At 34.5% G+C, this 15,758-nt stretch overlaps 1 protein-coding gene across 4 annotated transcripts in view; it reads right to left on the reverse strand.

The window, feature by feature from the left end:
* The window catches only part of SIPA1L2 (signal induced proliferation associated 1 like 2), a 124,080-nt gene that overhangs the window by 48,871 nt on the left and 59,451 nt on the right, over window positions 1-15,758 (reverse strand). For all 4 annotated transcript variants that reach the window (XM_066546766.1, XM_066546765.1, XM_066546764.1 and 1 more), the window contains exons 5-7: window positions 14,415-14,603; window positions 9,455-9,629; window positions 5,624-5,727 (exon numbers count right to left, since the gene is read on the reverse strand). In XM_066546766.1, coding sequence (XP_066402863.1) covers window positions 5,624-5,727; window positions 9,455-9,629; window positions 14,415-14,603 — 468 coding nt within the window. The remainder of the gene's footprint in view (window positions 1-5,623; window positions 5,728-9,454; window positions 9,630-14,414; window positions 14,604-15,758) is intronic.

Raw genomic sequence — 15,758 nt, forward strand, 5'->3', positions numbered from 1 at the left:
CAACAGCTATTAGAAGCTCTTAAATTAAAAATTTGTTCTTGTAATTGGTAGCTTTTATCATCAAAATATATTTAAGAACTAATTTAAAATACTAAATCCTTGTTATAGGCTAAAATTTAATAAAAATTACAAAACATATCTAGCAATAAGGGACTACTATTCTTTCTCCCCAAAAAACCCAACAAAATAACACTGCAAAATGATGCTCACTTTCTTCATGGAAGAATATTGTAACTTTCAAATTTTGTATATTAACAAAAAAAAGCAGTCTACTAGGTGCTACATTTAAAATATTTACCCAAAGTCTGCAAAAGATCTTGCATCGTCAACTAATAGTATAAAGACACTTACAGCTGTACCTTAGCTCATGTGTAACCAAACAGGATTTAAGAATAAATTTACTTGGAAACTTAATGACAGAGCAAGTAAAAATTTCTCTGTGAAGGTGATTTCATGGAAAAGAATCTTTCTAATAAGAGTATTTTGTTGCATTTTTCCAGTTCCACTAAATGTTAGTATTTCAGCTACCAACAACAAAAAGCAAAGTTGCACATGCTAAAGCCTAGAATCCATAACCCTTTCATTATAACCCTCAAAATAACATAAAGGCTGATATTCTGAAGGTAGGCAGAAGGGCCAAAGCCACAATTTTAAAGCACTAAGTACATCTATATTATTTTAAACATAACCAAAATCCCACATACAGATAAAGAGATAAGACTTCTTATGAAACTTGAAAACAGACATAAGAACAGAAAACAATATTTGTTGTGTGGCTCAGTCAAGTTCTCAGGTTTTTAAGACTAAAATGATTATTTGAGCCATTTAAGATGCACAGACTGTTGCACACAGAAGTACACTTGGAGGAATTGATCACAGAACTAAGTGTGTCAGATATTCTTTAATTTGCTCATCTAGTGAGCCACACAATTAGATCATAGTAGGGCAGCACAAGTTAACGTTTAGAAGTTATTACTATCACACAGGTTGGAATTTACAACTCAGGTAAATTTGTAAGCAACCTTCCAAGGATGAGGTACAAGGTGATTAATTTCTGCCCTTGTTGTACCACTGCCCAATTACTTGCTCTTGCTACAGTGGTTCATGCCTATACATTTCCATGGAGTAAATTATAAAAATGAAGATGCAATCCTCTTTAAAGGTATATTTATTTTTCAAGGTAATCACTGCTTGCAAGAATATTTTCTGCTTTTGTAGACCCATCTAGGAGGTTCTGCTTGCCATCATACATAGCATAAGCAAGAACAGCATTCACTTAATTGAAGGTAAGTTTTAGAAACGTTTGAAATTTTACTAGCTAAGACTTTTAAAAAGTATGACAGTGCCCATATCCTACCCCTAGGATATTTTTCAAGAGTGGAAACCTCTACAAGGCACAAAAAAAGAAATAGGAAGACAGGTCATTATTTTTAAGAACCTTACCAAGACTGTAGAGATCTTAGTGACTTCTTCAGTATAAAATAAAACCAGTGTAACACTTATAAATAGCTGTCATGCACAAGTGGTCAGTCAACTTCAACACAATGCAAAAGGCAAAGCACAGTTGTGGCTGTGCACAGAGGAGCATAATGCAAAGAACTTCTAAAGTGGGGAGAATTAAATTAGGGTGATCTGGAACATGGAAAGAAGTGCTCTGGATAGGATAAAGGAACAGGAAAAGAATAAAGTATTGAATGGAGAAGAAGGAGGGAACACATACCTCCCTGGGAAATGGGAGATAAGGACAGCATACTGAAAATGAAAAAGGAATTGAAGGAAACTGGAACTCAGCAAAATGATCTATAAGAAACCCTTTTCTAGTTTCCATTCTATAGCCTGGATTTTTCTCCCAACTTTTGCTTCCGAGGTTGTTTGGGTGGTCTTTTCAGGTTCTCAGTTTCCCCTTCCTCTCCCATTTTGAGGTCTGCTCAGGTTTGGGGGTTTTTGGATGTTGTAAAATTATTTTTTTTTAATCTGCCTTTCTAACATACTCTAAAGAATCTCATGCCAGTGTTGAGCATTGATGTTGACAGGAACTCTCAACTGGGTGCAGAGATTACAGAGAATTACTTGCAGTAAAGGAGCCATCATTGTCATGTTAGAATTTGAAAATAAACCTAATCAAGTATGATAGGCAGCCAAAAGGAAATCAGTGAAGTGTTATGTAAGAATATAAGACACAAAAAGGGGACTCCAGTCAGGAAAATACGTTAGAAAAGCAGAATCCATTAGATTAAAGTTATTTGCACTGAATGATAGTTATTATATTTATTCTCAGATTTTAGTGACTCAATTCTTAATTTTCAGATATGCATCTCTGAAGGAAAAAACTGTCTTAAAACTTTACATATTAACAGCTTGTGCTCGGCCTTAAAAATCTACCCACTTCAGTAGGATTAATTGCTTTGTCAAACTGCAAAACAACAAGGAATTCTTGTTGAAATAGCAGTGAAATATACTCTTCATTCAATTAAATTATGAAGTGTTAAGAGTCAAATAAGAAAATCTCCAAACTTATTTTAGCACATTTCTAAAATAAGTGGTTTCAAAAGTTTTATTTTCAGTTTGTTTTCTTAGCCAGTACCAAAACCAGAAATGAATGGCAAAAGCTCTTTCAACAGCTCTGATCAACTCAGTTTGGTATAACCACAGGTTTTGTTACCTAACTATTTTAACAGTAGTTAAACGCAACAAGCTTATTTCATTATTGCATATCTGTTTAATTTTCAAGTTTTCATAAAACCAGGTGAAAATTGATTATTTGAACAGATTTGGATTAATCGGGTCTGACCACGTGAAGACAAGCAGACTGCAAATGTGTGAGTGGGAAACTTGCAAGGGAATGATTTGGAAAGGGACATAGCAAAGGTAAAGTTTAAAGGGGAAAGCTCTGAACTGCTTTGAAGAAAAGGCCAGTAAAGGAAAAGGAACTGGCCATACCAGGGCTGGTTGTCTTCTCCGTCCTAGGGAAGGAGCAGCTGACTTGAAAATTCCCAGCCTACGTTGCAGCCAAAATAAAAATTACCTTGCTCTTTGGATCTCCTGCTGGTTCTAAAACTAGAGGGATGTCCTGATCAGGGACCAAGCAGGGCGTAGTTATATCCTGGAAGAAGCAACAAACAGTTCTGGTGCGGCCTATTTTTGGCTCACAGGTATTCGGAGCACAAGCAATGCTCAGTGCTTGCTCACTGAAGGTCACCATCGTGGATTAGGAGGGACTGAATACCTTGCCCAGTCATTAGCAAACAAGGGACATGGGGAAAGGATGCAACAACCTCAGCCAGTACATTCATAATATGCTAGTAGAAAATAACTATTGAATGGGGGCTTCAATCCTAACATAACCTAACAGGAAATTTACTGTGATCTCTAATTTCCCCTTACTTGGGTATGCAGTGAGCCAAACCCTGAAGAGACTTCATTATGTATATTGGAGCTAAACAGTAAGAGAAAAAAAATAAACAGTTATTATAAATCTGTTTTGCACATTAAGGCTGGCTAAATTCTAGTAATTTGGGTGCACTTGTCACATTTCATTAAGACAGTGTACATGCTGTGCAAACACTGATAGATCTCATCACCTGAAAAATAATGTGGTGTGTCTTCAGATAGGCATACTGCTTGAACTTGGAAAACTGCCACATTATTTTGATCCCAAGAAAACAATGAATAACAATACAGTGCTTCTGCTAAATATTGAACCTTTTAAAGGGACAATGATGAGAACTTACTAAAACACTGTGGAAAGAAGAGCTTGTTGCTAGAGAAAACCATGGAGTTAAAACTGAAAGATTTTTCTGTACACAAGAATCAGCACCTGACTATAAAGAAAGACATATAAGGAAATTATAAGAATGAAAGGAAGGCACAGGAAGAAGTGAAAGGACAGTAACAGGGGGTGGCTGAGCAACACAGCAGTGAAGCTGACAGACAAACAGCAAAAAACTATGAAAATAAGTGGATCATGGCAAGAGGATATCCTTTGTTCTCACAAACAAGGAAAATTCACGAAAGACAACAAAAGTACTAAACTCCAAGTAAGGCCATATTTACTGTCAGTGCCTGTGATTTGCTACAAAAATATTAATTTTTTTCTTTTAAGGCAAGCTCATTCAGTGTACTATATCGTCTTAGTAGGGTACAGTTTTCCCTATTTACGTGCATTTCCAGTCAAAGATTGTTAGACTGATTACAGACAGAACAATTCCTAGTGCGTTTACTAAATTAACCCTGTTTGGTAATAAGACGCAACTGAAAGTTTAGAGAAGCAGAACAATCTGAAATCAGTAATGAAGATCCAATCCCTTGATTACTAGCTATGTCACAGTTGAGTGTCTGATGAACATTCTGTCTCCTAAAAGCCACACATTTTAGGAAGTGAGTCATCTAAACTTTGTGTTATTCATATGGTGAAAAGTTTGTCTTTTGATTCCTAACTTAGTTTCTTTAAACCACATCTAAGTACTAAGTGTAATGTCTTAGCTGTTCACTTGAAACAGCTTTTCAACTGTACAGAGCTCTATGCATAGATTATTTCAAACACATAACATGATATACTTCCTTCCATTGTTATTTTTATTTATCCCTTCTGATATCCCTTATCTTTTTCTTGTTGCCTTGACACATCTCTTTCTGCTCCCACAAGACCTATTGATAGGACAGACATGAAAGATACAACTCCCATATGGTTCAACAATCAATCAGTAAGCATCTTTTGTGAGCTATTCAAAACCAAAGTGAGACAGCATCCTTATTTCATGACAACGTTCCACAATGGCTGAGATGATTGTAACTTGCATGGCAAGGTGAGAATATCCCAAAACTAACTGCAAAGTAAATCAACACTTACTTCTGCATACCTGGAAGAACATAGAGTAGTAGCACAGAAAGTTACAAACTACCATCAGTCTGATCTGTGAGCAATTCTAGTGCTTTTCTGTTAGGCATTAATACTGATATATTATACCAAATGTGCTTGTACATTTTAATTAAGTCACAAGAAATATCTTAGACAGGCAAGACAGAGTAACCTTACTGGTGCACTGCACACTTTGGATGCTGTGCTGGTTTTTAGCCATCCTTAATGCTTTGAAGGCATTCTGAATTATTGTATGAGCAAAGGGAATTCTCTAGAAATAAGACAAATACATTGCAATTTTCTGTTTTCCCAGACACCTCAAAGGATACATTTAAAACTATTACTAAGCTCACATGTTAATAAACATTTCAAGATCTGTAATACAAGGGTTAAGTGGAATAGTTTTAAAAATCTTATTACATGCATATTTTAACCATAAGACTATTTTCAAGATTCATTCCATTCAATGTTTAAAACATACAGAAGATGTGAATTCAGTCTAAACCAAAAATAACATATTCACGAGAGGCAATATTGCCTTTTAATAATACAATGAAATAGGGTACATGGGATAAGTTCCTGAATTATACAGAATAAAAATCTTACAAGATTTCTAACATCTTACACTATTTCAAGAGAATAAATATAATTGAATCATATTTATTTTAAAACAATTCCGTTTTCAACCAAAACTAATAAAAAACCCCAGCACTCAATGTCAAACATTTATAATGTAAAATAAAATGAAAAGCCAAAGAGACATACCTGTTGCCTGTTACTGGGCATGTAGGGAAGCATTGTTGATACATGAAACATTAATTCATAATCTTTATAGGTAGTATAGAGGGAATGAGTTCCTGTTGAATCAGCTGAAAATTAATTTAATCGCAAGAAGGTCAGTAAATTAGAATATTCATACCACTTTTTAGGACGCCACTCTGCATGCTGTGATTTAAATCTATTTAAACAACTTCTATATTTTTTTACAATTGAACAAAACCAGTTTCCATCAGCTAAAAATCTAGTCTTTATTTCTGTATTATGACATAGAGGGGTCCTGCAGGAAAAAACCCAAAGAGTTTGCTGTCTCTGAGACCTAAATAAACTAATTTTAAATATATTGGCATTTCAAAGTAAAAACAAAACACTACACTACTTCAGCATAGTTTTCTATAACATGTATTTTTGTTACTTAAACAATAATAAGGACAATTGACTAAACCCATACTTTATCAAAAGTGAACTGGCTATTTCAAACCTAACATTAAGACACGTTGCAGATCAGGCATTTTTAAAACATAAAACATGTGCATACTACATATATTTGAAAATTATTTAAATAAATGTAATATATTATATGACTTAACACTTTTATTTAGAAAGTTTATTAATAGTTAGCATTTTGTGATGTTTACAGTAAATGAGTTTTATACTGTAGTCATAAGTTAATCCTTTTTATTCCTATTCTTCAATTTGTACAGACTATTTAAGTAAGTACATTGAACTTTAAAAAAGTTTAAGGTTTAACTCTACTGAACACCCTATTGAGTGAAGACAACTGCCAATTCTTCTTGTCTTTTTCCACGTTCAATTTTTTTTTAGCATAATTTTATGTTATCTGTAGCAATAAATATTCTCCAGTACACTCTTTAACATGCTGTTTAAGGTTTCAGAGTTTTGATCAGTTTTAAAGAGTATAACTATCTTCAAAAAATAAATCAAAAATCAATTAGCCATGTTAGTTCTCCAGTTAAAAGTATATAAAAGTATATCAACATACACTTCTTTATCTGCAGCCCTAAATCTAAAAATATTTGTGTGTATACAATTAGGAGCACATACATATGTGAGTGTGCTGGGTGTATCAGTTATGTCTGTATGATAATTAAATTAACTTCATTTATTAAACACAGATTACAGTTGCATAAGAAATAAAAAGCATCATTTCAACTAAAGTTTGTTACTTAAGCGTTGCTAAAAGAAGGAAACCTTATTGTACTCTTCTATTTCAAAATCTTAGCTAAAAATCTAATTCCATTATAACCTTTCAGTGGCATTTTAGACAGTTTTGAAGAGACAGAAAGAGAAAATATGTTTCAACAATAAAACATTTTATCTCATTTCCAGTAGACTGATGTGTTTTAAAACATATACTAAACAAATTATATAGTAGTGAATTAGTAAAATTTAATTTAATTTTCTTATTTCTTTATCTTGGGGTTTGGAACTGCATGCCACTAAAACTGCACTAAAGAAGGGCAGAAGAGAATTTCTAGTTAATACATTCCATATGTTCTGAACACTTGCACTGGGCCTGGCTTGGATGCAGCTGTAATTCTTCATGGCAGCCCACACAGTGCTGTGTGCTGCCTGTGTGACCAAGGCAGTGCTGGTAACACACCAATGATTCAGCTGTGGCTCACAGTGCCTGCACAGCACCAGCGCTGCTCTGCCCCCACACCGTCCCCTGTCCCCTGGGCTGGCCACAGGCTTGCGAGGAGACAGGCCATCAAATGGACCAAAAACATATCCCATGCCCTATAAAGTCATGTTCTGCATGAAAAACTGGAGCAGGGAGAGTTTTTTCATGGTAGCTGTTGCTCAGAGAATGGCTGGGCATCAGTCAGCTAATGGCAGGTGGCAAGTGATTGCCTTTGCATCAGTTGTATTGTTGCCTGATTGATGTAGTGGTGGGTTGTGCTTTCATTGTTGATTGGGTTTTTTTGTTGTTGTTGTGTGTTTTGGAGTTTTTGTTTGTTCAGGAGGTTTTTTTGCAGATGTTTTTTTTTCCTTTCTTCCCTTCACTCATTGAACTCAATCTCGACTCACAAACTGGAGGGTGGGTGAGCACACAAGAGGTGGGGGCTTATTTGGCAGAGAGGGCAACCTATCACAACATTCTACTTTCTCTGTTACATAAGAAATGGACTAATCACTTATCCAAATATTAAATAAACAATTTTTTAAAATAAATAAATTCTAAGAAGAGAACTTTTTAGAGAAAAACCTCACAGCTCGTCAAGCATTTGAGAATATAAAAACTTAATAAATTTTACTCCTACAAGAACTAAGCAAGATTTTTTACTGAAATATTGTGTCTACCAAAAATATAGCTCCCAGAGACTACATTATTACAATCCTCTGAACCAACAGGCAGTCAGAACAACATGTAAGTCTAAATATGACACACAGTAATACTTATTGCATTGTTAAATATAACAAAAATGTGATACTTAAATGTGATACTAATTTGATACATTAAGTGATACTTAATGTACTTTACATTTAATATAATACTAAAGATTGTATCTTTTTGAATTCTTAATTCCATTTTGCCTGTTGCAAACGATAAGGACACACTATGACAGGACAATATAGTTAATGGCACAGAGACTTTGTAAAACATTAAAATCACGTTACTGACTGATACATACACAATGCTGATCAGCAATGTAAGTTCATACTGAAGCACAGCAAATACAGAAACACATCAGCAATTTTTTTCATATGTACAACTTACTAGGTGACATTCAGTCACATTCTGATTGGGGAAAAAAAAAGCAAACCCAAACATCCCTTATTCCTTTTAATTTTTCATCCCTATTTATCAATGCATTCCAGAAGTCTGACATCCACAGCATGCTAATATGTATTTCTACAAATTAATTTGAAAAATGATTTATTATTCTGTACTGAAATAGGATGCAATAGTCTCTAAATTAGGATGCAATAGTCTCTAGCTTGCATTATTAAAGGGAAACAAGCACGGATTTAAGCAAAAAGGCAATAACATTATTGGAAATAAATGTGGTGCTTACACTAAGTTGAGACTACGTTTAAATGAAGTAGATGAATAACTAGATATCCTTAGATTACAGCTCATATGATCAGCTGTCAAAATTCTGCTACAACATCATTAAACTAAGAATTAATTTAAGTTAAATTTAAGGGCAGCAAAACCAGTACTAATAAGGAAGAGTCTTAACATCTCATTGACTTTTTTAAACAGCAATACTTCAGTTCCTATTTTGCTACAAAATCCAACCAATTTGTACAATTAAATTTTTATGCTACTGCACTTAAGGAACTGGAAAGACCTGGGAATATGGCAGTACTAACACAGCACTGAGGTAGATTAAAAATTATCAGCTGACAAATGAGGAGATGCTTACTGTGCATGTGTGAGAAACCAGAAAACTTGACTGTTTGTGTGTGTTGGGTAAAAGTAAGCATGTATGTTCAGCTGAAATAAGGGAAATTACTCCATATTTTGAAATACATGTATTTTATTGCCTTTGAAAGAATAAGATGCTTGAAGTGTACCTGGGGAAATATTACTCATGTAGTATGATTTTAACTAAATTAAAACAAATGAAATAAACTGCTTTGATATTCAGTTCTACTAACGCCACAGAAAAAGTAAATGACCTTTCAGAAAAGGTTTGATACATGTTCTTACCATATGCTCCATCTTCCTCATTTACCATATAATCCTACTATTCAAAACCCAAAGTCAAGAGCAGGAAAAGACAACAAAATTTACAGAAGATCAACTGGATTTTTACCCTTTGTCCCATAGCTTGAAACTTAACTTACTTTTATTATCCAGCTGAGCCCTGTATTTACTGAATCCTTTTAGCCGTACTCTCTGGCCCAGTAGATCAAGGAACTCTTCAAAAGCTGGTCCTGCCATCTCGTTGTTATACATTTCTTCTTCTGTGCTTTGGCCTGCTTTGCAGTAAAGGATACCAATCTTATGTTGAAAACTCAGCTGAAATTAAAAATTAAATAAAATAAAAAAAGGAAAATTTACAGAAGCAAAGGAAAGTCAATACTAGAATAAATATTCACAATTAAAATATAACACTGTTATAACCCCTGACAGAAGGCATCTGAAAATGAAAAAAATAAGTGTTCTGGTTTGGGAAATTAAATCACCACAGGACCAAAACAAAAAAGAAAAAATCGACAAAAGACACCCTCCAACTCTTGAAAGAAAACTGGATTGTCACTATTCAAACACAGATAAAAGCAGTACAAAGACTTTTCACTTTCTTATCTATAAAAGCACACTCTACTTCATTCTATGGTATGAAAAATTTAATTGGCAATATTTGTATATTGGTCTTTTTTTCTCAGCTTTAAAAGAAGGTGAGTTTATCTTCCCTCATTTTTACCCTTTAAAGCTCACTGTAGTTCAGTTAAAACAGGCCCTCAGAACAGTCCTTTCTATAATATGTCATCTTTTGCCATCCCCATAAAATCATGCACTGTTAAAAACTATTTGCCATTTTTAAAAGTATACTTAAAACAAGAAATTAGATTGCAGTCAAATAGTTTTGCTGAAGAGATTCTCAGTTATGGAACATTACACAAATCACATCTATTCAAAAATAAAGTACAAAAACTATAAAACATTAGTCATAAAGAGAGATCATTACTTCTTGAGCAGACCATTTTCCTCTTAGCTTTTATGCACACTTAAGCTGACAAAGAGGAAACTCCACATGGATGGATTAGTCCTATTATTCTTAACCAACACCTTCCAGAGCTTCACAAACTGACAGAGACCATCAGTCACACCCGATTCCCTTCAGGCACTTATCTATATTCATGACTCAAATCAACTCTCCAGCTGTAGACCTCTCCTAATCCAACTTCAGGATTAGTCCAAAATGCATATTATGCAAAAGCTGGATGTGTTTCTGTTAGAGCAAAGGTGACAACAGCCTGCTTCCCCTTAGTCCTAAGGGAATAAAGGCTTTGTGTAGGGGTGAGCCCTTGGGGAACCTGCTCTGGCAGAATTCCCTTGACCAGAGAGCAGTTAGGAGTGAAGGACAGGAATAAGGAATAAGGTTTCACCTGGCCAGCCTAGAACACCGGAGAGTCAGAAGCTGTAAGTTTGATGGGGCATGGGATGGATTACCATCCAAGATAAAAGGAGATTCTGGGTTATGGATGCACTATAGGAGCTGCCTGAGTCAGACCCATGAAACCTGGAGCTACTGGTTCACTCCTGTCACTTTCCTTTTGACTGGCATTAGGTGCTATCCCCATCCAAAGCGCTTCCTTGATCCCCATTTTAAACCTATTTAACAAAAGGTTCCAGATTGCACACTGGGGACTATTTTATTCAGCAGAAAGCTAGCATGAACAATTCATGAAGGAAACTGCAAAATAACTGGTCAAACAAACATTAGATGTCAGGAAGCAGTGCTTTTACTTGACACATCCCAGAAGACTTTAAATGATAAAGTGACCACACTGTGACCTCTATACCAGCCCTGTGTCCAATAGTTTAATCTAAACCACAGGGGATTTAAGTTGATTTCCTTGACTTCACACTAGAATTGACAAGTAAAGCTAAATGCTAAATTGAGCCACCAAAAATAGGGACAAGAACTAAGAGTAAAAAGGCACCAGCACCTGGGCAAAATATTTGGTCTAGTCACACTTTTCCATTCTGTGGATGCCAGTCATTCCTGCATACTATTCCAAACAGGATTGAAGTATACGCCTATTTTAAAGAACAATCCAATATCTCACAGTCTAAACATTGAGCTAAGAGACAGAAAATGAGGATCTGAGACCCACTAGCCCAAGATATGAACTAATCCTGGGATTTGACTTTGTGGACAAACAAGTACTGTGAACGCTATACAATTCTGAACAAAGCCAATACTATAAAAAAACCACTATTGCTAAACAAGCTGCAAGCTCATTTACAGTAATCTGAATCTCCTGCCCCTGTGCTAAAGTCCTTCACAACTATGAAATTAGAACATCTGAGTAAAAGAACTCCCAGCCAAGATCATGGTGGCTGTGCAGAAGATAAAGGTACATTTAGAATGTCAGTGTCTAAAAGGGAAATAACTCAACGAGCTTTGGCAGGATCTTCTTATGTCATACATTTAACTGGCATGAAGAACTATCAGAATATTTAAAACTGATAAAGTTTGCCAGTTTTGAAATGGTACCACATGCTACTTCAATTTTTTTTGAGAAAATAATTGCAGACGTGGTTCCAATTTCATTATTTCCAACTCACAAATTTTACATTTAGTTATATTTTACACTGAGAACAATTTAATAACATGAAACCACAAAAAACCTGCTAAACCCATTTAGCCTTGGGTATGTGATATGTATTGAAGGTGCACAGCAGTCCTTCCTGACTCAAAATGATTGTGTTCTTGTCAGAATCACTCACTACTGAATCTCGGCATCCTGTCAAATTTTTGCACAGATTATTTATCATGTAACAAGAACTTGTTGACTTCCATCATTTGAAGATTTTAGATTCTTTTCTATCAAGGAACATCAAGAGATTAGACACACAATTGCCACTAAATGTCACTGCAACCAATCTTAATTTCTTTGGTCCTTTTTAAACTTTATCCTACAGCTTAGAGAGAAGTCAACATCCCTAGAGGGATGTTAAGGGAACCAAAAAGCATATACAATAAACAACCATTAGCAGAAATTTGAAAGGGAAACTAGGGGGAAGTTGGAGAAATCTTAAAAAAACAACAGTAGCAGATAAAATGTTGACTTTTCTTGCAAATATACAGCTGAATTTAATGATGAGCATCATATGGCAGAATAAATTGGGAAAAGGTAATTTTTTAATGTATTCAAATTAGGTCAACCATCCAATTTACAACTGGTTTTTACTGCCATTTTTAGAGACAAAATTTAGCCACATGTTTCCTTCATAATCAATATTAGATTTCACAGAAAAATTATCAACAGGTAGAGAATGGAATCAAAACATAAAAGTAGTCTTCAGCTGGCTATGGAAATATGAAAACATTTAATACTCCATTAGACAAAATTCATATCACTCTGGTGACAGTACTAATCTTCCAGATCATAATTCATCTTTTTAAATTCATGATATTTCCACCAGTCATCACCTTCACTTGCCAAGCATAACTCTTTTTGTATTTACTTGATTAATAAACTGAATGCATTAAGTACCTAAGAGGATTAAAACCAAAAATGGATCTCATGCCAGCTCTTTGCACAGCTTTCTGTCTATGTTCAAGTAATTACCTTGTAGTAAGTGGTACATAAGGTATATTAATATTACATTTTGTCAGCTGACAGCCCATTTAATAATAGGACTGAACTTCAGAACTGATCACGCAAAATAAAAGTGCTATATATACTGCTGCTTCTCCAAATGAGGAGACGATGATTAAAGAATCACTTTGGTCAGTTCAACGGACAATCTCAATTTCCATTTTTTGGGAAATACTGTTAGTGAGTTTGAGAAATACTCAAATCAGATCAAACACCGTCATACTCAATACTGCCTTGAACATATTGCCCCTCTGAAGTGAATATTATTTACTAGATTAACCTAAACTCACTCTGAAGCTCAAACAGCAGAGAGCAAGAGCACATCAGGAATTCTTGGATTCAGAATTCAGTGCCTCTGATTTCCCTGTATTGTTTTACCAGAAAAACTGACAAATACAGAAGAAAACAACAGCATTCAGCAAAATCAACACCATCCTCAGACATCAATGTGAACAAAAGTATTAAAATTAGCTTAAGTAAACAGTACTAAAGATAGCTTAACAATCCATCCAAAAAAAGCCAATTCTGTTCCTCTGACTACTCATGCTTTGTTTCGAGCAATTTTCAGAGGCACAAGGAATTCTGGTAGACACCACTAGTGATTAGATGCAATCACTACATTTGAAACTGAGTCAGCAATAAAAAATTAACCATAGCACCATCATATTCAACTGGTTCAGTCATTGGATTGGACTTCAATGGATAGATACTGACTTTCACCTAGAAAGTAAAATTTTCAATTTAAATGACATTTTTTAAAAACCATCACAAGTGTGTCCTTCACAAAATATTCAGAAACCATAAATTTAACTACTAGCTCTGAATGAAGCATATTCACTTTTATTGAACCTAATAGACCTTACCATTTTTTTCTCAAAATTTAAACCATTCAAATATTTTATTGCCATGCATTTAATTCAGTAGTCTCAATCACAATTTCAGTTCTGTGAATATAGAAGTATTCTATCCTAGTTAGAATACAGCAAATTCATAAAATACAAATATGTATCATAAAATGGTATTGTAAAAAATAACCATAAATTTTAGATGCAGAGACTTAAGACACAACATGCTTTGCCTCCTTACCCACACACAATACTAATAGTGTTAGATGTATTTTCATGTGCATTCATGTGTTAGATGTATTTTCATATTGAAGTGCAAATACAGATTGTGAAAATCCCTTCTTACTGATGTTAAAACTTAATAACCTTTCACTCAGCCATTGAAAGACAATCTCCATAGACCAATATTTATTTCCTTCAGCTGAAACGTATTTTAAGAAGTATTTGTTTAGAAAAGCAAACCTCATTTTGTCAGTGAAAAATAGGCAAGTTTCTCTAAAACCAAGAAACGGAATGGTTTGCATTACAGATTCATGTTAATTAGCACTCTCTGCAAAATATTTAATAATTTTTTTTTCTATTTATCTAAGGAATAGTCTTTAAAAAGAAGGCCATGTGCTACATACCCCTTGTTCATCCAGTTTAAGCAGCTGCTCAGGTACTTTGGGTGAGCTGGAAGCCTGTCTCAGGCACTGGATGCTCAGCTCTGGTATTACATACTCCAGCACCTCTTTGAGAGGCAGACCTCTTGCCGTGCCATGACGAGCAGTGGATGGTATAGCATCTTCTAAAATTGCTCCTCTAAGTGTAGTAAGCTGCAGTAAAGGTACAACACACAAAACATTTTTAGCTATAATACTCTAAACCCTAGAGATAAAAACTTCAAGGTTTAGCAAAAGCATGGGAAAAAAGAAATGGAAAGAAAAATATCCTCATTTTAATTTATTTTTTTGGCCAGTAAAAAAATTATTAAATAACTTTAAAAGAGCAGATAAGCTTTCAATTTCTAAGTGACAAACACAATTCGGCTTAAAGAAATTAATGAAGCATGTTAACAATTTATTATAATTGCTAAGAATATTCCTTTTCTGGGGGAAGGGAAAGTATTTAAGACACTAGTAAACTAAAACCACTTAAATCTGCCATACTACCCTAGCAAGCACAGTAATCAAGTGTGAGGCTGAACATGTGAGCTAAGCTACAGCCAATCACAACTTTACTTAACCCATTTACCTATTATTTTATCTATGCTGTTATATCTTCATTGGATTTGACAAAAAGAGAGTAATTTCTTAGAACTAGGTCACCTGGATCACCTTTCCACACAAACATACATGGACACCCCATTTTTGGCTATTAAAAAAAAATCTAAACTGTAAACAAAAATTATATCTACATCTATATCTGTTTTTACATCTGTTTGCAAAAGCATAAGAGCCCAGTGATATCAGGAGGTCTGGCTAACACTTCTCTATAGCCTAGGCAAAATAAAAATCAGTAGTTCTAAGGATTCCAAAAATTTACAGAAGTTTGCTACAATAATACCATTGTATGTTTTCATACAAATCTAAGGTAGTTGCTGTGATAAAGAAATTTTTTACCAAGAGATATTAAATTCCTTGAAATAGAAGTTATGAGACTTCACACACAACAACCACAACCAAATTCTTCTTTCAATTAAGACCATTATTTTATAAATATATTAATACTCCTTCTGCAAATCATCCATATAGAAGTACATAGAAACATGTCACAAAAAGCTTCTAAGAAAGTATTTTTAAACAAAATGAAAAGGTACAAATAAGTCATTATACTAGTTTTCCTATTTTACAGCTCCCTTTATCCCTACATTTCTTAATCTTTCATTTCTATAATTAGAAACATAACATCAAGCAGCCTTATCCACGCTTATCTTTAGCTGTGTTAACTTCTGTTCCCTTGCTTGCACCTTGCAGTTCTCTTCAGCCAAC

Source organism: Molothrus aeneus, chromosome 3 (assembly GCF_037042795.1).
Source record: "Molothrus aeneus isolate 106 chromosome 3, BPBGC_Maene_1.0, whole genome shotgun sequence".
NCBI classification, from domain to species: Eukaryota; Metazoa; Chordata; class Aves; order Passeriformes; family Icteridae; genus Molothrus; species Molothrus aeneus.